Source organism: Dendrobates tinctorius, unplaced genomic scaffold, assembly GCF_039654945.1.
Source record: "Dendrobates tinctorius isolate UK_male_01 unplaced genomic scaffold, ASM3965494v1 ptg000062l, whole genome shotgun sequence".
In the NCBI taxonomy this organism is placed as follows: Eukaryota; Metazoa; Chordata; class Amphibia; order Anura; family Dendrobatidae; genus Dendrobates; species Dendrobates tinctorius.
The window spans coordinates 2,045,837-2,073,513 of NW_027361730.1; the positions used below are offsets into that span (position 1 = coordinate 2,045,837).

The window sequence follows — 27,677 nt, forward strand, 5'->3', positions numbered from 1 at the left end:
AGGCAGCCTCTCCCTAGGCTCCCTGCCTGATTATCAATTGTGCTTCGTGCTCTGATATCGGGTCCACGCTTCCTAGCGCTCTGTCTGTCTCTGTGCCTTGTGCTCCTCCTGACTTCCCGCTAGTCTGCCTGTCAGTTACCCTTTTGTGTTCCTTTCCAGGTCTGCTCCGTTCCTGTCCTCGTCCGCCTGTTCCAGCTTCCCTTCTGCTACATGTTCCAGCATCCCTCCTGGTGGTCACCTCCATCCTCGCGGCAACAGCAGTCTCCCCTGTGGTCGTCTTCATTCCCCACCGGTTCTCCAGTCCTCCCCGAGCCTACGTCATCCTCCGGTTGTCCCCGGGTATCAGCTTCCGCGGCAATAGTCTCCCTTGGGTCTGCCCCTAACACTCCCTGTATAGGGGGTGGTCCACCTGGTCAGCTCGCCTAGGGGAGGTTCGTCGTCGCGGTCCTGAGGGTTCAGCTCCCGGAGGTTTCCAGCCTCACAGCAAAACAATACCCCTGTTTGTACTTTCCTAACACTGCATTCCTTGCCCGTAAATAAATTAACCCTTTGTTGCTTGCACCTCATCTTGTGTACCGTAGTCTCCCTGCATTGTGGTGGCCCCATGGCCATCGCTTCAAGTGGTGCGGCGAGCATGGTGACTATCACCAAGATGCAGGCAGCAGGCAGCAACGGCGAGAATACTAGTGTTAGTGGGGATGCTGTGGGCATTGGTGGAACCCCTGCAATGACACTCCCATATTTAGTGTGCTTCCAAAATTTGACGGCAATAATATGCCCCTGTCTGATTGGGTGTTCCGGCTGCAAAGCACCCTGAAGATTTATAACATCAGCGCAGACCTTGAAGTGGACATTGCTTTGACTGTCTTGGAGAGAGAGGCCCATAAAAACGTCTGTCTATAGCCGGAACTCACCCGTAGTACCCTGAAGGAGTTAATGAAATTCCTGGAAGAGATGTACAGCGAGACTGCTAGCGCGGGACACCTCCACGCCAAATTTTTCTCTAGACTGCAGCAGGAAGAAGAAGGGGTCTTTCAGTATGCGACTGCACTGCAAGAAGTGTTGAGAGAAGTGCAGAGGAAAGAGATGGATGGGCTCGGTGGCATGGGCTCCAAAGACCGGATACTCCGGGATCAATTCATTCTGGGACTGCATAGCACATCCTTATGGAGAGCACTGTCAGAACGGGTCTGTGCAGATCTGGCTCTTTCATTCCGTCAAATCCTGGCAGAAGCAGTGGCCCAAAGCAAGGAAGACAGTTACGCGTCTGGTGTGACGCGTTTCCAGGATGCCAATACCAGAGGGGACCCAAATCATCAGGAGGCGCTGGTCCAGGTAGTGCACGACTTGCAGCAGTCTCTTGTCAGTATGCAAGATAGATTAACACGGATGGAGCAAAGATGGGAGAACAACAGTCTGACTCAACGCACTCATATAACCATCCTTCTGCCCGACCTTTAAGGGGTCAGTGGGTGCAAGCTCCCTCCCCACCAGGCATCAGAGGAATGAAGACAGGATCGGGGTGCCCCTCGGCGAAGAGGAGGCATCCAATGTTGGGAATGTGGAGGACAAGGGCACCTTGCCAGGAACTGCCGGAATTATGCTCAAAGCCAGCAACAGCCGCCGTTAAACTACCATCTCCCGCAGTAACGCGGCACTCTGTGGGGGAAGCAAGAATAGAGGCCGCTCCTTATCATAATGAACACTTGATTGCTGGGAGTCCCTTCCTGCGTGCTGAATTTGAGGGCGTTCCAGTGGATTGCTTGCTAGATACCGATTCACAAGTGACAACAATGCCAGAATCATATTTCAAACAGCATTTTCAGGCCCTGGCTAAGCCAGAGAAGGAGACATTGATCCGATTGTTTGCTGCCAATCAACAGCCGATTCCGGTCACAGGGGTTGTGTGGATGAACATTCGAATCTGTGGGCAAGAAGTAGGAAAGAAAGGGATCCTGCTAGTCCCTGAGCCCATAAAAGAAGATGTGCCTGTAATAGTGGGAATGAATATCCTACGAGAACTCGATCAGATAATGTTCACCAAACAGGGACCCAGTTATTGGAAGAAGGCTGCCACACACAAGCCTACTCAAGAAGCCCTTCAGAGATTGATCCGCGTCTGTGGGACGCAGAAGAGTGTGCCGTCTTATCAGGCGGTAGGGGTCATCAGGGCCCCTGAGAAGGAGTCTGTAATCCTACAGAAAGTATATTACACCTTCCAGTGGGGACTCATCACAACCTTGACGGGCTGGAGGTGATAGTTCAGCCTGTGGTAGGCGGAGGAGCAGACCAAGAAGTCATGATAGCTCGTACGATAGCTGTGGTTCAGCGCGGACACTTCCCCATAAGAGCATTGAACGTGGGCCCCGGGGAAGTCACCTTGCCACGGGGGACAGATCTGGCCCGGGTGTACCTACACAAGGGCGAAGTGGTGAGTCAGAAAGTGATGTCTTTATTGCCGATCGAAGGTGCGGGGTGGACCCTGGCAGTCGCTGCGGGGCTCGAAGAGAAGCCATCCCTGGAGTGGAATGGGCTAATCATCCTTGACCAAATGGAAGTGGATGTGAAGACTCTTGGCCCTGAGTGTGTGCGGGTGATAGAAGCTATGCTGTGGGAAAATCAGGCCGCATTCACCCGTCACGCCGAAGATTTTGGCTGTACCAAAGCGATACACACGAGATACCGACCGGGAACGCTCGCCCAATTCCAGAACGATACCGGCAAATCCCACCCAAGATGTACCAAGAGGTGAAGACATTACTGAGGAAGATGCTGGATTCAGGAGTAGTGCAGAGTAGTCAGAGCCCTTGGGCGGCACCGGTGGTGCTCGTCAAGAAGAAGGATGGGACCATCCGGTTCTGTGTAGATTACAGGAAACTCAATGCCTGCACTGTGCGAGACTCATATCCATTACCCCGCATCGAGGAATCCTTGACAGCATTGGGGAAAGCCAAGTAATTCTCCACCTTGGACCTAGCAAGCAGATACTGGCAAGTGGCCGTGGTCGAGAAAGACAAGGAAAAAACTGCCTTCATCCTCCCTATGGAATTGATCGAATTTAACTGGATGCCCTTCGAGCTCTCCAATGCTCCGGGCACGTTTCAACGGCTGATGGAAAAGTGCTTGGGAGACTTAAGCTTCGAGGCTACCATGATCTACCTGGTTGACATCATTGTGTTCTCTGCCTCGTTCGAAGACCATCTTGCCCGGCTTGGACAGGTACTCGGAAGACTGCGGGCTCATAACCTGAAGGTGAAGCCAAAGAAGTGCCACCTCTTCAGGAGAGAAATCGAGTACCTGGGCCACATAGTGTCACAAGACGGAGTTCTGCCTTCACCAGAAAAAGTGGCTGCTATCCAGAAGTGGCCAGTTCCTCGAACCGTGCGGGAACTCCAGGCCTTCCTTGGACTCGCTGGGTACTACCGACGGTTTGTCAAAGATTTCGCAAAAGTGGCAGGTCCTCTGAATGAACTGCTGAGGGGGACCGCCAGAGTGCCGAAGACCCAGTGCATCCCCTGGGACTAGAGACGAGATGAGGCCTTCCAGGCTATAAATAATGCTCTTACTTCAGCCCCGATTTTGGCCTATGCAGATTTCAATCAACCATTCCTGTTGTACACAGACGGTAGCCTTCATGGACTCGGTGCAGTACTTTCCCAAATACAGGATGGACATGAGAGAGTCATTGGGTATGCCAGTAGGTCCCTGCGAGACAGTGAAAGAAACCCCCATGATTACAGCTCTTTCCGGTTAGAGCTCCTGGCCCTCATGTGGGCCATGACAGAGAAGTTTGCGAGCTTCCTGGCAGGGACCAAGATTCAAGTTCAAACGGACAATAATCCCCTGGTCCACCTTGAGAATGCTAAATTGGGGGCCTTAGAACAACGGTGGGTGGCTCGCCTGTCCAAGTTTGACTTTACCATCCGTTATCGCTCAGCTACTGAAAATGCAAATGCCGATGGCTTGTCACAAGTGATGGGGGAAACTCCAGTGGGGGATCTCGATGAACAACTCGAAGAGGAAGAAACCCCAGACTTCAGTAAGTTCAAGACCCCCAGTGGTTGCGGTCCAGTCGAGTACGGAGGCCTGCGCACTACCCCGATCTCTGGGGAGAACCAATGAAGAGTGGGGAAATGTTCAAGATGAAGACGGAGGGCTGAGACAGATGAAATGCTGGGTAGCACGGAAGCCAGGCAAACAAGAGAGAGATAGTCTGGATGCTGAGATGAAGAGTGTCTTACACCAGTGAGATAGGCTGGAGGTGCGAGAATCGGTGCTATATCGCAAGAGACAACAGCCAAAGGATACTGAAGTAATGTGGCAGGTGGTCATCCCAGGAGGAATGGCCCAAGAAGTGGATAAAGATGCCCACGAATTCGGAGCCCACTTCGGGTCCACAAAGACCTACCAGTAGTTACAGCGGCACGTGTACTGCCCCCGTTTGGAGTCCTTGGTAGAAGAGGTTTGCCGGCAATGTCGGGTATGCGACCTCATTAAGAGTACTGAACAAAGGGCACCCATCCAGACCATACATACTAAGGAACCACTAGAAGTCCTGATGATCGACTATCTCCTCATGGGACACTCAGCCCAAGGGCCACAGTACTGTTTGGTGATGACCGACCATTTCTCCAAGTTTGCGGTAGTCACCCCGACTAGAGATCAGACTGCTGAGTCGGCGGCATGGGCCATCTGTCAAGACTTCATCCGAGTGTATGGGTGCCCAAAGCGCATCCACTCTGACCAAGGTGCATGTTTCCAAGGCAAGGTGATGGAAGAACTGTACCGTTTGTATGGCATCGAGTGGTCCCGGACCACCCCTTACCATCCTCAAGGCAATGGAGCATGTGATCGCTTCAACCAGACCTTACTTCAAATGCTGAGGACGTTGGAAGAGGACAAGAAGGCATGCTGGCCAGATTTCCTGCCAGAGTTGGTCTGGACCTACAACAATCGGGTCCATTCCACCACGGGTTTGGAAGAGCTGGACAAGAGATCATTGAATTGAAGTTGGAACAGCCAGAGGAGCTGACGGAGCGAAATGTCACTTCATGGGTGAAAGAACAACAGAAACGACTGCAAACAATACGGCGGTTGGTGGGTCAGCAGCTACAGGAGAATGAACATATGGGCTGTAAACCTATTCAAGGGATACCGCTCCGGCCCGGGGACCGAGTATTAGTCAGAGAGAAACACCTCAAAGATAAACTAAGCGAGAGATGGGAAATACAGCCTTACAAAGTCATCGAGCGAGTGTATGCTGACGGTCTGGTCTACAAGGTGCAGGTTGAGAATGGGGCGTCCGCCCCTAGAGTGCTCCACAGGAAACTGCTACGGCCATGCCGGTCTAAGGCCCATCCTGTACCAGTGCCACTTGAGGGTGATGCTCCACCTCCTGAACCTGTCTTGCCTGCTGGTGAAATCAATGATGAATGGTGGATCGGCCCTGACACCATGGGGGGCCCTCAGCCAGACAGATATGGTAATCTTCTGGAGGTACCACTGCCGCCACGTGACAATGAGTCCAGACAAGAGCTTACTACAACTCCTGCAGCAAGCATTCCTCTGGAGGATAGTCATGACATCCGGAGATCCCAGAGGTCTACTGCAGGGGTTCCACCAGCCCGATACATAGAACAGTGTTCTCTGTCTGTTTCTCCGCTTGTGTTTTCTCCCCTATAGGTGCTGTTCCGCATTGCAAGTGTCTCTATTCCACTACAACCTTGATGCTGTGATGGTCGAGGATGACCATCTTTAAGAAGGGAGGCATGTAAGGGGGTGGCAGTGCTATGGACAGTAGAGACAATCTGCCCCTTTAAGAGACAGCACCTCCTTGGTTAGAGCAGTGGGACATTCTGCGCTTCCCTGCTGTAAAGGCTGTTTGGTTTAATCTGCCAGACTACAGAGGGGAGGGGCTGTTTTTCTGTGTGGAGAACAGACCTGAGATTTCTGCAGGAAGAAGGTGTGCCTGTGTGAGCTGTGAGGAAAAGAACGTTTAGTCTGCGACTGTGACTTTGTAAACTATTCTGGGGATTAAAAGGTGACTTTCCTGTCTTACCGTGAGAAGCCACGAGGAAAGGACAAGAAAGGAACCCAGAGGAGGAATCCATTGTCCCTAGGAGCATCATTGAACTTGCACACAAGGAAAACAGAGCTTCCAGGAAGAAGTGCGCACCATCTTCCAAAGCTTCAGGGGCCCCGGGAATGAACTGAGATACCAACTACTGTGAGTGTTAACCTCGTGTGCGCACATGTTTAGGGTTTAGGATAGGCTGCAATAGACAGAGCACGGTAGCCGTGCGGCTGGAGTAGCCAGTCAGGCTAGAGTTAGAGTAGCAGCACACTGTACTTTATTGTATTGTTTTGCCTTTTGCAAAATACACTGATCTGTAATAGTTGGTGCTCCGCGCCATTTGTATGACCCAGCTAGAGAATCTCACTTTTGTAAATTGTTTTATGTCATTGCATACCCCTGTTTACACTTTCCTAACACTGCATTCCTTGCCCGTAAATAAATTAACCCTTTGTTGCTTGCACCTCATCTTGTGTACCGTAGTCTCCCTGCATTGTGGTGGTCCCCCGGCCATCGCTTCACAAAGGATTACACTGAATTGAGGACTTGAAACTGCATTTAATCACACAGAATGAGACGTACAGAAAATCCCACTCCTATTTCTGCCTACCTGACAGATATGTACCCTAACTGCTCCCCTCCAGCTGAGTTTCAACCATACATCCCCCCAAACAACTAAGAGGCAAAAAGACCCCTTATCATAAGCCTCCTTGAATGCCTGCAGCTACTCACACTTTGACATGGTGTGGGGCAGCCGGCAGCCTCCTCAGTGGTGCTGCACTGTCTGCTCCCTGCTCTCCGATTGGTAAGGGAGCACACTGAGCAGGAAGAATACAGTACAACCCCTAGGGATGGCTTCTCCACCAATCAGAGAGCTGGAAGGACATTGCAGCCTTGAGTGACCTCTGCTCCACCAATCAGCATGATGCTGCTTGTTGGGAAGAGCAAATGAAGGCCTTTTGGAAGTGCATTGAGCAGCAGGGTGGTGTGCTGGTAAAAGGGAAAAAAAATCTCTTTTAAATCTTCTGCCTGAGCGAGTGTGAATGAGCTGAGTGTGACCTGAGCGTAAGTGCGAACTGTGGTAAGTGTGTGACTTGTGATTCAGTGACCTTGGATTCAGGGAGTTTCCAAGGGAGGTATTACTGTATTGCTGTTATATTTTATTAATACTTTTTATTTATTTTTGCTTATCTTTTCTGTCTGGTGCAATCCCCATTAGGATGTGCTCCACTATTGCCAATGCCATCCAGTGTACGTCTTGCCGCATGCATGAAATCCTTGAGCAGCCGGTCGAGGGTGCATACTGCTGTGCGAGATGTGAGCACGTTGTGAATTTGGAAGCCCAGATACTGGATCTAAATGTGCAGCTGTCAACACTGAGATCAATAGACAATATGGAAAGGAGTCTTCTGCTCACTGAGCAGATGCTCAATGGGATAGATGAGGGGGGATGCTAGGTTGGAGCTGCAGGACAATGAAGCAGCTAACTGGGTGACAGTTAGAAGGCAGGGTAGAGGGAAGAGCACCAGGGAGGCTAGTCCTGATCTTGCACACCCCAATAAGTTTGCTAAGTTGGCAGATGAGGGGAGTGTTAGTGCAGGAGTAGCACTGCTGCAGCAAGGCATGTCCTCTGAAAGCCGGAGGATTGTCTGCTCCAGTAAGGGGGGAAATAGGAGAGCAGGGCAGGCCAGACAGGTGCTGGTAGTGGGGGACTCAATTATTAGGGGAACAGATAGGGCAATCTGTCACAAAGACAGGGATCGTCGAACGGTGTTCTGCCTACCTAGCGCTCGAGTTCGACACATCGCTGATTGGGTTGACAGATTACTGGGAGGGGCTGGTGAGGATCCAGCGGTCATGGTGCACATTGGCACAAATGACAAAGTTAGAGCTAGGTGGAAGGTCCTTAAAGATGATTTCAGGGAATTAGGCTGCAAGCTTAAAGCAAGGACCTCCAAGGTGGTATTTTCGGAAATACTTCCTGCACCACCTGCCACGCCAGAGAGGCAATGGGAGATTAGGGTGGTTAATAAGTGGCTCAGGAATTGGTGTAGGAAGGAGGGGTTTGGGTTCCTGGAGAACTGGGCCGACTTCTCAGTTGGCTACAGGTTCTAAGCTTGGGCGGGCTGCACCTCAATGGGGAGGGTGCAACTGTGCTGGGGAGAAAATGGCTAGAAGGTTGGAGGAGTGTTTAAACTAGGGACGGGGGGAGGGTATTCCTTTTATAGGAGGGGAAGACAGTGCAGATAGAGACCTGGGCACAAATAATGAAATTGGGGGTGGGGGTGGGGTTAGAACAGTTAATAATTTAAGAAAGAATAGAGGTACAGAGAGATACTTAAAGTGCATGTATACTAATGCCAGAAGCCTCGCCAACAATATGGAGGAATTGGAGTTAATGTTGTTGGAACATAATTATGACATGGTGGGGATATCTGAGACATGGCTGGATAAGAGCCACGATTGGGCGGTTAATTTACAGGGCTATAGTCTGTTCAGAAATGACTGTACAAATAAGCGAGGGGGAGGTGTGTGTTTATATGTAAAATCATCCTTAAAACCCATCCTGCGTGATAATACATATGAATCTAATGAAAATGTAGAGTCCCTGTGGGAGGAGATTAGGGGAGGGGGAAAAAATAATAAATTACTGATAGGGGTTTGTTATAAGTCTCCTAAAATAATGGAAGCAACAGAGAATATCCTCATCAAGCAAATAGATGAAGCTGCGACTCAAGGAGAAGTCATTATTATGGGGGACTTCAACTACCCTGAAATACATTGGGGAACTGAAACCTGCAGTTCCAGCAAAGGTAATGGGTTTTTGACAACTATGAGAGACAATTACCTTTCACAACTGGTTCAGGACCCAACAAGAGGGGGGGGGGCACTGCTAGACCTAATATTAACCAACAGGCCAGACCGCATATCAAATATAAGAGTTGAGGGTCACTTGGGTAATAATGATCACAAAATAATAAGTTATCAGGTGTCCTTTAATAAGATGTGTAGTAGAGGGGTTACAAGGACACAAAACTTCAGGAAGGCAAATTTCCAACGGATGAGAGAAGATCTTGGTGCAATTAACTGGGATGATATCCCGAGACATAAAAATACACAAAGAAAATGGGAGACGTTTATTAGCATCCTGAATAGGACCTGTGCACAGTATATACCGTATGGGAATATACTGTACATGCTAGAAATAGGAGGAAACCACTATGGTTAAATAGAGCTGTAAGGGCCGCCATAAGTGACAAAAAGAAAGCATTTAGAGAATTAAAGCAAGTAGGTAGTAGTGAGGCATTAAATAAATACAGAAAATTAAATAAATTCTGTAAAAAGCAAATCAAGACAGCAAAGATTGAGACAGAGAGAATCATTGCCAGAGAAAGTAAAAATAATCCCAAAATATTCTTTAACTACATAAATAGTAAGAAGCTAAAAAATGATAGTGTTGGCCCCCTTAAAAATAGTCTGGGTGAAATGGTGGACGAGGATGAGGAAAAAGCCAATATGCTAAATGACTTTTTTCAACAGTATTTACACAAGAAAATCCCATGACAGATAACATGATCAGGGATAAAAATTCTCCATTAAATGTCACCTGCTTAACTCAGCAGGAAGTACGGCGTCGTCTAAAAATCACTAAAATTGACAAATCCCCGGGCCCCGGATGGGATACACCCCCGAGTACTGCAGGAATTAAGCACAGTCATAGATAGACCATTATTTTTAATTTTTAAAGATTCCATAATAAAAGGGTCTGTGCCACAGGACTGGCGTATAGCAAATGTGGTGTGAAAATTAAAAAAGGGGACAAAAACTGAAGTTGGAAATTATAGGCCAGTAAGTTTAATCTCAACTGTGGGTAAAATCCTGGAGAGTTTTCTAAGAGATACTATACTGGAGTATCTGAAGAAGAATAACCCCATGACCCAATATCAACATGGGTTTACAATGGACCGTTCCTGTCAGACTAATCTGATAAGCTTTTATGAAGAGGTAAGTTCCGGACTGGACCAAGGGAATGCAGTGGACGTGGTGTACATGGACTTTTCAAAAGCTTTTGATACGGTGCCACACAAAAGGTTGATACATAAAATGAGATCCCATAAAATGAGATCAATGGGGATAGGGGAAAATATGTGCAAGTGGGTTAAGAGCTGGCTCAGGGATAGGAAACAAAGAGTGGTTATTAATGGAGCACACTCGGACTGGGTCACGGTTAGCAGTGGGGTACCACAGGGGTCAGTTTTTGTCCCGCATATTTATTAATGACCTTGTAGGGGGCATAGAGAGTAGAATTTCAATATTTGCAGATGACACTAAACTCTGCAGGGTAATCAATACAGAGGAGGACAATTTTATATTACAGGAGGATTTATGTAAACTAGAAGCTTTGGCTGATAAATGGCAAATGAGCTTTAATGGGGATAAATGTAAGGTGATGCACTTGGGTAGAACGAACAAGAGGTATAATTATGTGCTTAATTGTAAAACACTGGGCAAAACTGTCACTGAAAAAGACCTTGGTGTATGGGTGGACGACAAACTCACATTTAGTGGCCAGTGTCAGGCAGCTGCTGCAAAGCCTAATAAAATAATGGCATGCATTAAAAGAGGCATAGATGCTCTTGAGGAGAACATAATTTTACCTCTATATAAGTCACTAGTGCGACCACACTTAGAATACTATGTACAGTTCTTGTCTCCGTTGTATAAGAAAGACATAGCTGAACTGGAGCGGGTGCAGAGAAGAGCGACCAAGGTTATTTGGGAACTAGGGGGTCAGCAATACCAAGACAGGTTATTACACTTGGGGTTATTTAGTTTGGAAAATCGAAGGCTTAGGGGTGATCTTATTACAATGTATAAATATATGCGGGGACAGTACAAAGACCTTTCTAAAGATCTTTTTACTCTTAGACCTGTGACGGGGACAAGGGAGCATCCTCTACATCCAGCGTCGGACTGGCCCACCGGAGAACCGGAGGATTCTCCGGTGGGCCCTGGCATCTGGTGGGCCCTGGCACCTGATGGCATACAGGGCCAGCAGTTGCCTAGGGCCCCCGCTGCTCCAGGGGCCCCCAGCCAGTGGTGTGTCGCACACCATGCAGCTGCTATGGGGGGCCCCTGCCAGCGGAGCAGCAGCGGGTGTCAGGAGGCAGGAGCCCCTGTCCCCGCTGCTAAAGAGAAATGAATATTCACTGCGAAGCAGTGAATATCATTTCAGGTCTCCACCCCCAGAGGCCCCGCCCCCAGCCCAGTGAGCTGCTCTGCAGACTACAGCTGTAAATCAGGGCCGGCGCCGCCCTCAGTCCTCTCTGCTCCTGGCTCACAGCCAGTGCGCGATGACGTCACTACACGTGCACCCGCTGTGTGTCTGGCAGAGGGGGCAGCTCCTGACACTGAAGCCGGGATCAGCGTGGGAGCGAGGAGGAGAGGTGAGTATTGTGTTTTGTTTTGTTTTTTATATCTCTCTCGCTCTCTCTATCTGTCTCTATCTATCTATCTATCTATCTATCTATTTATCTCTATATCTCTCTCTCTCTATCTCTCTTATATCTATCTATCTTTCTATCTCTATCTATTATCTATATCTATCTCTATATCTATCTCTATCTATAATCTATATCTATCTATTTCTATATCTATCTCTATCTTTATATCTATCTTTCTATCTCTACATCTATCTCTATATCTATCTATCTCTATATCTTTCTATATCTATCTATTATGTCTATCTATCTCTATATCTATCTATCTTACTCTATTTCTATGTCTATTATCTCTATATTTATTATCTATCTAGCTACCATCTATATCTATCTATCTTTATCTATATATATCTCTATCTAATATCTATATCTATCTATCTCTATACCTATCTATCTATTTATCTATCCGTTATCTATCTCTATATCTTTTCTCTGTATCTATCTATCTCTATATCTATATCTCTCGCTATCTATCGCTCTATCTCTATATCTATATCTATCTCTATAGCTATCTTTATATCTATATATCTATCTCTATCTATCTCTATATCTATCTCTATTTCTCTCTATATCTATCTCTATATCTCTCTCTATAGCTATCTATCTATATATCTCTATCTATCTCTATATCTATCGCTCTGTATATCTATCGCTCTATCTCTATATCTATCTTTCTATCTCTATATCTATATATCTATCTATCTTTCTCTATCTATTTATCTCTATATCTTTTCTCTGTATCTATCTCTCTCTATATCTATATCTATCTATCTCTATATATATCTATTATCTCTATATCTATATCTATTTCTCTCTATATCTCTCTCTATATCTATCTATCTATTTATCTCTATCTCTATATCTATCTCTCTGTATATCTATCTATCTTTCTATCTCTATATCTATCTATCTTTATCTATCTATCTATCTATTTATCTCTATCTTTTATCTATATCTATCTCTATCTATCGCTCTATCTCTATATCTATCTTTCTATCTCTACATCTATCTCTATATCTATCTTTCTATCTATCTCTATATCTATCTATATCTATATCTATCTATTATGTCTATCTATCTAGCTATCTCTATTATCTATATCTACCTATCTCTATATCTTTCTATCTTACTCTATCTCTATATCTATCTGTTATCTCTATATTTATTATCTATATTTATCTATCTATCTCTATCTATTATCTATATCTATATCTCTCTATTTATCGATCTCTGTATCTATCTCTCTCTATATCTATCTCTATCTCTATCTATCTTTATATCTATATCTATATCTACCTATTATCTCTATATCTATCTACCTATCTATCTCTATATCTATCTCTATATCTATATCTGTTTCTCTCTATATCTATCTCTATATCTCTCTCTCTATAGCTATCTATATATTATCTCTATATCTATCCATCTATCTATCTATCTATCTATATATTATCTCTATATCTATCTATCTATCTATCTATCTCTATATCTATCTATCTCTATATCTATCTGTTATCTCTATATCCATATCTATCTATATATCCATCTATCTCTATATCTATCTATCTCTATATCTATCTTTCTATCTAACACTATATCTCTATATCTATCTCTATATCTCATTATCTATCTATCTATCTCTATCTCTATCTCTTTATCTATCTATTGATCTATCCATCTATCTCTATATCTATCTCTATATCTATCTATTATATCTATCTATTATCTCTATTATCTATATCTATCTATCCATCTATCTATCTAGCTATCTCTATCTATCTATATATCTCTCTCTATATCTATCTATCTTTCTAACTCTATATCTATCTATCTCTATACATATCTCTATATCTAGCTATTATCTCTATATCTATCTCTATATCTATCTTTCTATATCTATCTGTCTCTATATCTATCTCTATATCTATCTATCTATCTCTATATCTATTATCTCTATATCTATCTCTATGTATATCTCTATCTATTTTTATTTATAGCCATCTATCTATATATATTTATCTCTATATCTATCTATATATGTCTATATTATTATTATTATATCTGTATATCTCTATCTATTATCTTTCTCTATCTATTATCTATCTCTATCTATATATCTATCTATCTCTATATCTTTCTATCTATAGCTATCTATCTCTATATCTATCTATCTATCTATCCATTATCTATTTTCTATCTATCTCTATATCTATCTACCTATCGATCTATCTATCTATCTATATTTCTATATCTATCTTTATATCTATCTCTATCTATCTCTATGAATCTTTCTATCTATATCTATCCATTATCTACTATCTATCTCTATATCTATCTATTTCTACATCTATCTTTCTATCTATATCTATCTAACTCTATATCTATATATCTATATAGCATTATACCCTATGAGGGGGTGCATTATTCCCTATGAGGGGGGCAGTATTATACCCTATGAGGGGGCAGCATTATACCCTATGAGGAGGGCAGCATTATTCCCTATGAGGGGGTGCATTATTCTCTATGAGGGGGGCAGTATTATACCCTATGAGGGGGGCAATATTATACCCTATGAGGGGGGCAGTATTATACCCTATGAGGGGGTGCATTATTCCCTATGAGGGGGTGCATTATTCCCTATGAGGAGGGCAGCATTATTCCCTATGAGGGGGGCAGTATTATACCCTATGAGGGGGTGCATTATACCCTATGAGGAGGCAGCATTATACCCTATGAGGAGGGCAGCATTATTCCCTATGAGGGGGTGCATTATTCCCTATGAGGGGGGCAGTATTATACCCTATGAGGGGGGCAGTATTATACCCTATGAGGGGGGCAGTATTATACCCTATGAGGGGGCAGCATTATACCCTATGAGGGGGTGCATTATTCCCTATGAGGGGGTGCATTATTCCCTATGAGGGGGGCAGTATTATACCCTATGAGGGGGGCAGTATTATACCCTATTAGGGGGTGCATTATACCCTATGAGGGGGTGCATTATTCCCTATGAGGGGGGCAGTATTATACCCTATGAGGGGGGCAGTATTATATTCTATGAGATGGCTGCATTATATTCTATGAGATGGCTGCATTATACTATGTGAGGGGGCTGCTTTATATTCTATGAGGGGGCTACCCCAACTCCTGCTACATAATTATGACATGTACAACCTTATATTATACCCGGATATTAGCGTGTTTTACCGCATAATTGGTGGTCTGGTATTTAACTCTATGCAGCTACATAGTGGGCCCCAAGAATGATTTTCTCTGGTGGGCCCAAGGTGTTCCAGTCCGACGCTGTCTACATCTGGAGGAAAGAAGGTTTAAGCATACTCACAGACGCGGATTCTTTACTGTAAGAGCAGTGAGACTATGGAACTCTCTGCCATATGATGTTGTAATGAGTGATTCCCTACTAAAATTTAAGAAGGGACTGGATGCCTTTCTTGAAAAGTATAATATTACAGGGTATATACACTAGTTTCCTTAATATTGCGTTGATCCAGGGAGCTAGTCTGATTGCCGTGTGTGGAGTCGGGAAGGAATTTTTTTCCCCAATGTGAAGCTTACTGATTGCCACATGAGTTTTTTTGCCTTCCTCTGGATCAACATGTTAGGGCAAGTTAGGATAGGATATGGGTTGAACTAGATGGACTTAAAGTCTTCCTTAAACCTTAATAACTATGTTACTATGTTACAGTGCGGCTTCTAAAGTAATGTGTGGCTGAACGGCCCAAAGCTGCTGCTAGGAGACCAGCCCAGGGGGCAATTGCCTCTCTGCCCCCCGGCCCAGCCCGCCCCTGTTCCCGAGCATGCTCGGGTGTCCTCCGAGTATTTTGGCGTGCTCAGAGATTTAGTTTGTGTCACCGTAGCTGCATGATTTGCTAGACAGCCTGAATACATGTGGGGGTTGCCTGTTTGTTAGGAAATCCCCACATGTATTCAGGCTGTCTAGCAGCTGCAAATGATGCAGCTGCAGCGACACAAACTAAATCTCCGAGCACCTCCAAATACTCGGAGGACGCCCGAGCATGCTCGGGAAAACCGGAGCAACGAGTATACTCGCTCATCACTAATGTTGAACATACTGTATATATTTCCATCTATGTCGTCTTCCGAGATCTCAGGATGAGATCTCGTTGCCGAGATCTCAATGCACCACAGAGCACCGCCGAACCTGCCACGCCAGCCTGGGATGGAATTTCCCGGAGGCCACCGCATTACAGCACTGGATGTGCAGGGTCTCCGGGCTTTCAGCAAATGTCAGTGAAGCCCCCGCACCACTATCACTGCCAAACCTGCCGCACCAGTCTGGGATGGGAGTCATATTGCAGGACCACCGAACACCACCTGTGACCGCGCTCCACAAGCGCTGCCGATCCTCCCTGGTAAGCTGTAAGACGGACCCCCATTTGACACATTAATTTTTTTTCCCCTATTTTCCGTCTTGTAGTCCGAAAAGTAATTATTGAAATTATGTTCAAATTATTACCAAATATGGGGGAATTCAAAGTACTATTGACTCTAGTTTTCTGTGTAACCGTAGATGTATAATGTCATTGTTACTTTTTTATGCCAGTCTAGGCACTTTTTTTTGAAAAAAAAAAGTAGCTTAATAGGAGAGTACATGCCAAACACAGCCTGACAGCATAGCTATAAATTATAGTGGCAAGCTATTCAAACTCATAACTGGCATACATTAATTAGCATTTCCAAAAAGGATTCAATTATGAAGTAGGCTCCTCTAATGAGTTTGACTAATCTTACTCTACTGCAAACTCCATTCTTTATTAATTGTCTCCTGTGTGTCTCCTTCCTTAAAATCCACCGTTCCCTTCTATGACCTCATTCAATATTTTACATTTACACTGTGCAGTCCATCCCCAATGACATTTACAACACATTGTACTACTGCTGCAAGTGCGGACCATCATTATAAGTGTTGCTGCAAACAGCTGTGGAGATGTACTGTAGCAAGCAAGCAAGCATGTACTCCTATCGCTTAAAGGGAAAGTGCCATCAAAAATTTTTAATCAACAATTGAAACACAATTGAAAAATAGTAAAGTGTTAATGTATTAATTTTGTTACAAAATATTATCAATTGCTTTTAATTAAATAAAATATGAAAAATAATTTTAAAAGGTTTGGTATTTACATTTTTAAACACTAGGGGGAGCTGATGAAATTTACCATGAAATCCTAGTGCACTGCCAGCTGAATCTGCTTGCATGGGTGTGATGTCACTCCTCTCCTCCCCTTCTGGGTGTTTGCAAAAAGATAAAAGGATGAAGTTTAGGATCACAGTGCGAAGCCATTATGTTGGTGACTGCAAAGTGATACTGAAAAGTAGACAGTGTCAAACAACGGCATGATTAGATACGCTTAGAGTAACACACTGGGATTAGAAACAGGGCTAAGTGTAGTGTATCACATAATGGGATTAGATATTGAGCTCATCGGAGTGTATCACACAGGAGGGATTAGATCTAATTTATGTAAGATGTGACCCTGCTCCATCTACTTCTATAGGAGCAGTGGTGTAAAGTGTGACCCCACTTCATCCACTGCATTATTACTCCCATAGAAGTAAACAGAGCAGGGTCACACATTACACCACTGCTCCCTTAGAAGATGACGGAATGGTGTCACACATTACCCCACTGCTTTTGTAGAAGTGGACGTAGCAGGTCACACATTGCAGAACTGCTCCCATAGAAGTGGATGTAGTGGGGGTCACAAATTGCACCACTGTGCCCATAGAAGTGGACCGAGCTCAATGACAGCTGCAAACCCTGTCTTATGAGGAAAGGTTGCAGGATTTGGGAATGTTTAGTTTGCAAAAGAGAAGACTGAGAGGAGACTTAATAGCTGTCTACAAATATCTAAAGGGCTGTCACATTGTAGAAGGATCAACTTTATTCTCATTTGCACAAGGAAAGACTAGAAGCAATGGGATGAAACTGAATGGGAGGAGACACAGATTAGATATTAGAAAAAACTTTTTGACAGTTAGAGTGATCAATGAGTGGAACAGGCTGCCACAAGAAGTGGTGAGTTCTCCTTCAATGGAAGTCTTCAAACAGAGGCTGGACAGACATCTGACTGGGATGATTTAGCGAATCCTGCTTTGAGCAGGGGGTTGGACCAGATGGCCCAGGAGGTCCCTTCCAACTCTACGATTCTATGATTCTATGACAGAGTACACCACCACTGCTCCAATATGGCCCCCATCCTATTATATGGCCCCTGGTATATGGCCTAGTAAGTGGCCCCTCGGTCCTTGAATATGGCCCCCATCCTGATATATATCCTCGATCCTGGTATATGGCCCCTCCATCCTGGTATGTGCCCCCATCCTAGTATATGGCTCCCAGCCTCGTATATGGCCCCATCCTGGTATATGGTCCCCAATCTGGTATATGTTTCCTGGAATATGTCCTCCATTCATATATACGGCACCTCCATCCTGGTATATGCCCCCATCCTGGAATATGGCCACATCCTGTTATATGTCCCCTTCCAGGTATATGGTCCCTGAGATATGACCTCCATCCTGTTATATGGCTCCCATCCTCGTATATGGTCCCTGGTATATGACCACTCCATCCTAGTATATGGCCTCATATATTTAATGCATAGAAAAAAAATCAAACACTTGTGCTTACCTTCCCTACGCTCCCATGCAGTGCGATGTCCTATTCAGTGTGTTCAGAGCACAGCAGTGTGATGATCTCCCTGCTGTGCTCGGAATAGGTAGGTGGTGAGCAGTGATCTGCAGCTTGTACTGTAAGGGTACGTGCACACGCTGCGGATTGGGGTGCGAATTTGGCTGCGCGGATTTTGTAAAATCCGCAGATAAATCTGCAGGTCAAAAGACCTGCGGTTTTACCTGCGGATTGGCCTGCGGTTTTTCATCTCCACAATGGAGAAGATTGCAAACCGCAGCGGAATCCGCAGAAAGAATTGACATGTCAATTCTTTCTGCGGTTTCAAAACCGCAGGAAAACCGCGCGGAAAAATCCGCACCATCTGCACTGCGGTTTTTTTATTCCCATAGGGAATAATGGTACTGTACACTGCAGCAAAAATTGCTGCGTACCCGCAGCGGCCAAATCCGCTGCAGAACTGCAGCAGAATCCGCAGCGTGTGCACACACCCTAATACTAATGACAGGCTGCGATTACCTCTCAATGCCGCAGATACTTGCTGCCCCCTGGGACCTCCGCTCCCCCACTTCCTCTCCCCTACAGCTCTTCTTATTGCATACTGAGTAATATGTGCGATGACAGGTGGAAAATGGAGCCCGTAGCATACACCGAGGGCTTCACAAAGATTGTCGTAACCTCCTCCCACAGCTGTGACCTGGACAGTCCAGGGGTCATGCCCAGGTCACAGCTAAGGTAGCCTCAATACAAGAAATGCGGTTGGGTGGCGACTGCAGTCTCTTATGCCCAGTGGCTGCTGTATTTCAGGTTTGTGACATGCTCAGACACATTCCTAAATGCAAATGGAAAATTAAAAAAACTATTAAAGATGTACATATAATTTTATATTAAAATAACTGATTATATAATCAATAATTATTAATACAAAATTAAAAGTTGCGGCAATATTCCTCTACAACAATCCACCAGTAATTGTGAACTCTGAAGCTTATAAGCTCATCCCCCCTCCCAATTTATAGTAGGAAACTGCTCTTAAAGAGACTCTATCGGCACAGAATGACTGTTCAAACCAAGTACAGGCGCTCAGCGCTTCACGGCGGGGACAATCATTTCTATGCACCTCCCCACCTGCTCGGTTTCCATCTATCTCCACCTTTCTTTGCCTTTATGAAACCAGAGCTATCAATAAAAGAAGAAGATAATGGATAAAGTGGGAAAGCAAGCAGTTAGAAAGGTGTATTTAATTGTTTAGCCATGCTATAATGCACCAAGCTGCCATACTTGGCTTCAATAGTAGTTCTGTGCTGATAGAGTCCCTTTGAGATGATAATGGTCCAGTAAGCTATTGAGCCCCAACTTCACAGGTTACACTAATGAGATGTTCACCCATGCATAAAAGCGGTTGCTTTACTAATCCATGAGGATCAATCACATTTTATTCCCAATAAGTCCCTTCCCCTGTGAACCTAAGAATCTATTTCGTAATCTGCAGATACTTCTGCAGACACTGGAAACAAGGTCATTCAATTGGAGCTATTTATGGGCAGTGATGGAGAAGATGCCTGGGATTTAGTTCTAATTTTGCTGCTCTTGTAAGATTATTGTATGGCTTTGCGATGGCAAGACAGCTGGCAAATGGGATTCTTTTGCAGAAGTTTGCTTTTGATGTGGCAACAGACATGTAGCTTAAGAGCGTTGGGTGAAAGTTTCGTGTTTAGGTGTAGTCCTGTGGAGGAGAACATGTCTCTATATGCAGATGACATTCAACTCTTCCCGGGTGATGTGGAATCATCTATTATCAATGAATATTAATATAGAGTTTGGTAGAGGGTCGTGCCCTCTGTTAAATTGTGATAAATCGGTCCTGCTGCCAATCCCTTATTGCTGTCTTCTCATTTAGAGACAATTCAAATTCAAAATGTAGACAACTTAAATTGGGATTTCTAAATTTGACTCTGTTACTGGATTGCTTTAGAACTAAAATGAATGCAATGCTACATATCAATCTCTTAGTCATTGGTGGAGGGAATCTTATTTAAATCATGTCAATGCCACTGTTGTTATATACAGTTGTGCTCAAAAGTTTACATACCCTGGGAGAATTTTTGCTTTCTTAGACTTCTTCAGAAAATACGAATGATAACACCAAAACTTTTTCTCCACTCATGGTTAGTGGTTGGGTGAAACCATTTATTGTCAAACTACTGTGTTTTCTCTTTTTAAATCATAATGACAGCCCAAAACATCCAAATTACCCTGATCAACAGTTCACATACCCTGCTGATTTTGGCCTGATAACATGCACAGAAATCGACACAAATGGGTTTGAATGGCTACTAAAGGTAACATCATCATACACTGCCCCTATTGGTCAAACAATCAGTAGATTTGATTTCCAGTACCATCTCTATGCTGATGACACCCAATTATACGCTTCTTCTCCTGACATCACGCCAGCCTTTCTAGAAAACACCGGCGATTGTCTAAACGCTGTGTCTAATATCATGTCCTCACTATATCTGAAACTGAACCTGTCAAAGACTGAACTCCTGGTGTTTCCTCCCTCTACTAATGTACCTATACCCGACATTGCCATTTCTGTGTGTGGTTCCACTATTACTCCCCAGCAACAGGCCCGCTGTCTTGGGGTCATACTTGATTCCGAGCTTTCCTTTGCCCCCCACATTCGATCACTGGCTCGCTCTTGTCATCTGCACCTCAAAAACATTTCTAGAATTCGACCTTTTCTTACCTTTGACTCTGCAAAAACTCTTACTGTTTCTCTTATTCATTCTCGTCTCGACTATTGTAACTCTCTTCTAATCGGTCTCCCTCTTACCAAACTCTCCCCCCTCCAATCTGTCTTGAATGCTGCAGCCAGGATCATATTCCTCACCAATCGTTACACCGATGCCTCTACCTTGTGCCAGTCATTACACTGGCTACCCATCCACTCCAGAATTCAGTATAAACTTATTACCCTCACTCACAAAGCCCTCCATGGCTCAGCACCACCCTACATCTCCTCCCTTGTTTCAGTATACCACCCTACCCGCGCCCTCCGTTCTGCTGATGACCTGAGATTAGCATCCTCAATAGTCAGAACCTCCCACTCCCGTCTCCAAGACTTTACACGTGCCGCGCCAATTCTTTGGAATGCACTTCCCAGGTCAATACGATTAGTCCCCAATCCCCACAATTTTAAGTGTGTCCTGAAAACGCATTTATTCAGACTGGCCTACCACCCCAACACATTAACCTAATCTATCCCTGTGTGGCAGAGCCAAAAGTTTTACCATAACCAGGTTCCCCGCATCATGTTCCCACATGCTTTATGCCTCCATTAGCCCTCTGTGTCTGTACTGTTACACACTTAACATTATGACTGGTCCATACAATCAGGGTAACTGTTACCACCCACCTTTCGTGTCTCCCTCTTTCCTCATAGACTGTAAGCTTGCGAGCAGGGCCCTCTTTCCTCTTGGTATTTGTTATAATCTACTGTATGTGATTATTGTTATGCTGTAATGTCTATTGTCTGTACAAATCCCCTCTGAAATGTAAAGTGCTGCGGAATATGTCGGCGCTATAAAAATAAAATTTATTATTATTATTATTATTATCATCACCTGTGACCTGTGTGCTTGTAATCTGTGTGTGTGCATAAAAGACGAGTGAGTTTCTGAGATCCAGATAGACTCTTGCATCTTTCATTCAACCACTGACGTTTCTGAATTGTGAGTCATGGGGAAATCAAAAGAATTGTCAACGGATCTACGGGAAAAGGTAGTTGAACTGTATAAAACAGGAAAGGGATACAAAAATATTTCCAAGAAATTGATAATATTTGTGAGCAGTGTTCGAAATGTGATTAACAAATGGAAAATCAGGGGCTCTGTAAAAGCAAAACCATGGTCAGGTAGACCAACAAAAATTTCATCCACAACTGCCAGGGAAATTGTTCAGGATGCAAAGAAAAACCCACAAATAAGATCAGCTGAAATACAGGACTCTCTGAAAATTAGTGGTGTGGCTGTTTCAAGATGCACAATAAGGAGGCACTTGAAGAAAAATGGGCTGCATGATCGAGTAGCCAGAAGTAATAAATTTCTGCGCAAATGCCACAAAGTATCTCACCTACAGTATGCAAAACAGCACAGAGACAAGCCTCAAAACTTCTGGAACAAGGTAATTTGGAGTGATGAGACCACAACAGAAATTTTTGGCCACAACCATAAACGTTACATTTGGAGAGAGGTCAACAAGGCCTATGCTGAAAGGAACACCATTCCTATTGTAAAACACGGAGGTGGATCGCTGATGTTTTGGGGATGTGTGAGCTAGAAAGGCACAGGAAAATTGGTCAAAGTTGAAGGAAAGATGAATGCAGCACCTTATCAGCAACTACTGAAGGCAAATTTGCACTCATCAGCCCGGTAGCTGTGCATGGGACGTACTTGGATGTTCCAACATGACAACGATTCCCAACACAAGGCGAAGGCGATCTGTCATTGGCTACAGCAGACCAAAGTGAAGGTTCTCGAGTGGCCATCTCAATCTCCTGACCTCAATATCATTGAGTCACTCTGTGGAGATCTCAACCGCGTAGTTCATCCTAGACAGCCCAGGAATTTACAGGAACTGGAGGCTTTTTGAAAAGAAGCGTGAGCAGCTTTACCATCTGAGAAAATAAAGAACCTCATCCACAACTACCACAAAAGACTTTAAGCTGTCATTGATGTTAGAAGGGGCAATAAACGGTATTAAGAAATGGGGTATGGGAACTTTTGATCAGGGACATTTGGATGTTTTGGGTTGTGACTATGATTTAAAAAGAGAAAACACATTAGTATGACAATAAATGGCTTCACCCAACCACTAACCATGAGTGGAGAAAAAGTTTTTGTGTTATCATTCATATTCTCTGAAAAAAAGGGCAAAAAAAATCAAAAATTCTGCCGTAGTATGCAAACTTTTGAGCACAACTGTATATTGCATACCTACCATGTATGGGTCCCCGTGTTGTTGTTTCCCAAAATTAAGGCTCTATTCGTGGAGCTTTTATAGCACAAATATCAGGCAAGAATTAAACTGGAAATGCTCAAGTGTGAAAAAGACATGGGAGATTTGTTCATCCTAGACCTGTGGATATACTATATTACTTCTCATATGCAGCATTTTCATGGTTGGAGTCAAAGAGAGACATTGGTGTGGTTGGGTAGATTGATTCTACAGAATCCTAAATATATCTCCCCACTGTGTGTACTGGAGGCATTGATGTCCTCAGATGGTAGCCCCTGAATTCTATATTGGCTGTGATGTAAAAGGTATGGAACATTTGCAAGAAACTGTGGAGAGTTACAGGTTGCACCAAATTTATACCAATAAGGAACAATCTTCTCTCACCAAAATTATGCAAGATAAAGGATTTGACTGATTACAAGGAAAATAGAGATAAACAAGTGGAACAACTATTACAAGAAGCTGTTTTTAAGTTTTACAAGCTATTTACTGAGAGACAGAGTACTTGTGTTAATTCTCCTTTCTCGGACGCACAGCTCTTGGTTGAGTAGTTTAATTTTAGAACAATGTAGCTTTGATACTGTGAGGCTGCGATTCACTTATTTGGGCTATACAAATTGTGATTGGTATATAGTGATAGTGATATTGTGTATTGAAGCTCTTATTCCCGCGTTTCTGTGGATTTTCTATGACATAGGGTGGGCAAACTTTATTTTTACCTTCATATCCTCTCCATAATAGTAATGGAAATTAGTTCTTGTCCCTCTTTCATTTCCATTTTATTTGCTGTTATCTTTGTGTGAAAATCAAAAATGTTTGTGTTTCGTTTAATAAAAACAATCTGATTAAAAAAATATACAGTTAATGGAAATGGTGCGAAATGTAAAGGAGTGGACACCACCCAAATGATTATAAATTGGGATCAACCTAATGTATACAATAAGTAATAAAGAAGGGAGAAGGAAAGAGTTTGCCAAAAAATGGTGATCACCAAGGAGTATAATATTTATATACCAAAAAAAGTTTTATTGTAACATGATGGACAACACATGGGAGAACAAACAGATTAAAAACATTTAAAAAGGAGAACCAGATATGGCCTACCAAAAAACACAGACCAAAACAACCTGGAATATGGTTGTTAATGAATCCAAGGATGGATTGTGACGCATATGTATATGTATAAGGGACAAAACATATAAACATGGACAAAAGGTGCAATAGTGCTAAATGATGGTGTTCTGTCCTCACTGAATAAGGCAGACTTTATTGCAGTTTATACAAGCAGCTAAACCAATATACCGGGGTCCAATAAGGAGACTGTAGGTTGAGTCTGTGCTTTTATTGAACTTGATATATTGGCACGGTGAAACTACAATACAAGCATAATATACAGTCAGGACAGGGTACAGCGGAAATACATATATACATAACATACATTATAAAGGAACATTTGCACACTAATAGCTGACCAGGAGCAGGACTGATTAAACCAGGCTAATATTAGGACAGGAGTTAGCTACAGAAAGCATGAGTACATACCGGCGATGCAATCGCAAGGGGAGAGGAAAAGACGAGATCCTTCCTGGATTCAACAGGCTGAAGGAAAATGGAGGAAAGTGGAGGGAAGCTACCAAAATGCTTTGCAAAAGCTACCATAATGCATTGTGAAGCTACCATAATGCATTGCAAAAGGAGGGAAAAGATTCAGACATGAAAGAGAAACAAAACAAGATAAGACTGCGGTTATGACTCTGGTCACTAGAGGGAGACAAACACTGCAAACAAATACAGTCTATGTAAATGTAAATTTCTCCATATTCTCACCAGTAAATCATTGCAAATACTTACAAACAAATAATCAGAGATTACAAAATAGATGTCGGAGACAGAACAGATGGACTCCATAAGAAAATTTAGATAAAGCACAGAAAAAGGTGATGCTACAATATGGACTCAATAAACAATTATAAGCTAAATAAAGTTCACACATAAAAAATACACATAGTAACTTGTAAGCAGTCTCAATAAAATTATGTCTCCTGTCCCATAAGCACACCGTGTTAAATGCACAAAACCACATGTCCATGCCAAAAAGCAGTTATCTATGCAAATATATCATAAAGGCCGCAACAGTGCCAAGTTAAGAGAGCATGTAAAGTAATAGCTGGCAAAATAGCAAGTCAGAGAACAGCTATAAACAGCACCAAGCGTGGTAAATGTTCCTATGCACACAAAGTGCAATCCATCATGGGCGTGGAACCCCACGCATATCGACACAGGGTGTCTTCCTCAGGGGTAGCTTGTCATATACATATGCTTCACAATCCATCCTTGGAGTCATTAACAACCATACTCCAGGTTGTTTTTGTCTGTGTTTTGGTAGGCCATATCAGGTTCTCCTTTTTAAATGTTTTAATCTGTTTGTTCTCCCATGTGTTGTCCATTATGTTAGAATAAAAATTTTTTTTGGGTATATAAATATGATATATGATCACCATTTTTTGCATACTCTTTCCTTCTCCCTTTGTTAATGGAAATGGTATAATCACCCAAACTTTACCTTACCGTAATAAATCATAATAAATCTATGTATTACCTTACAGAGTGGTGGACACAAATCCTGAGGATGGCACAGAAGAGTCCCATCAAGATCATGGAGATGAGAATGATAGTCTGATACTGGAAAAACTCCCACAATATGATGCTGAAAATATCATTGCCCTGAGCGGAGTTATTGAGACAAAGAGCATGTGCGAGCATGAGAAGCAGAAAACGACTCGTGAAGAGGACAAGAACAGACTGAATGTCCAGCTACAGAGTGCTGAAGAGAAAGTGCAGATAGCACAAAGCGAGGTCAGTGAGGTTATTTAGTGTAATATCTGATGACTGAGAGCAAAAAACCAAACAAGAAATGCAATTCTTGGGAGATTCACCCATTTTAATAGGAGCATATATGGAGGTTCCTAATTGGAAGGATTTTGACATGAAGGTGAAAGAGGAAAGATAACACTGTGCTACCAAGGTTTTGTCCCTTGGACAATTTTGAGTGTTCCTGATAGATATTTTTCATGCTGATTTCAGAAATAACTACAGATTTTTCCTATCACGTAAGGTTTTTGAGAAATGATACAAAACATTATAACATTCTGTTATAATTCTAAAAACTCATATATGAACTTTTTCTGGAACAGTATATTCTGAATTTTCCACTGAAATAACATAAATTGCTGATCTACACATATGCAAGCACTTATTATGCGAATTCCGCGCAGGCGCAGTGAATCATTCGGCTGACCGTGTACGGAGCATACCACATCTCCTGGGCAGGGGAGGAATCAAAAGACAATACTGACATTACAGCAGGGGATCACAGAGGATTCATTTTGTGAGGTAAAATATTTCACTGTTTTTAAACAATATTTTACCTCACAAAATGTATCCTCTGAGATCTCAAGAGAGCACAGATGGGAGAAGTCAGCACATGGGGAAAGAGAGAGTGGATAGGTGGGTGAGCACATGGGGGGAGAGATTCTCAATGCTGCAAAGCCTGCCCTCATCGTGACACTACCACCCTCCCATCGGGCCTCCATCTAGTTACTATCATATATGCGATTCGCCTGAATACTTTTCATTTTAAAAACAGAAGATTTATTTTTAAATGTTGCATCGTTGTCTCAACAGCAGTGATAATTTCTGCTACATATGCGGAGAATATACAATGAAAGCACAAAAGAAGAAAATGACTCCACTTGTTAAGAAAGCATATGAACTATACTTTGAATGTTCAATTGGAGATCAGGACAAACAGTGGGCACCTCATATATGCTACACATCTTGTTCTAGAAGTCTTAGAGCATGGCTGAATTGATCACGACCTTCAATGCCATTCGCTGTCCCAATGATATGGAGAGAGCAGAGAGATCATGTAACAGATTGTTACTTCTGCCTTACAAATGTAACAGGATATTCAGCAAAGAACAAAAAATCAATAGAAGATCTTAATCTTTCTTCAGTCATAAGACCAGTGCCACACAATGAAAGTCTTTGTGTCCCAAAACCGCCCAAAGTATGGACAATGGAGGACGACGAAGATGAACTAACAATGTCAGTGGAAAATGAAACTGCTGCAGACCCAGACTTTGAGCCTTCTAGATCTAACCAACATCTGTGCAGTCAAGCTGATCTGAGTTGTAAGGAGGTCAGGCCCTAGCCCTGTAAAATATTGCTAGCGCTGTTTACCTTTTATGATTGACATGCTTGAATGTGTTATATGTACTTATTTGTGCATTATATGTAAGCTGTGTATATGTGTTTTCTGCCATATTGTGTTATATAGGTATACTTGGTAGAGACAGTGTTGTTAGTGGACACAAGATGGGGGCACTGAGCACATTCATATGGGATC

The 27,677-nt window shown here is 43.4% G+C and overlaps 1 protein-coding gene across 4 annotated transcripts in view; it reads left to right on the top strand.

Moving 5' to 3' along the window:
- CCDC136 (coiled-coil domain containing 136) overlaps positions 1–27,677 on the top strand; it is a 291,047-nt gene that overhangs the window by 94,094 nt on the left and 169,276 nt on the right. For all 4 annotated transcript variants that reach the window (XR_012232949.1, XM_073579215.1, XM_073579213.1 and 1 more), the window contains exon 7: positions 25,876–26,125. Coding sequence is in view for 3 of the 4 variants with exons in the window: in XM_073579215.1 (XP_073435316.1) it covers positions 25,876–26,125 (250 nt within the window). In the remaining variant the exon portion in view is untranslated. The remainder of the gene's footprint in view (positions 1–25,875; positions 26,126–27,677) is intronic.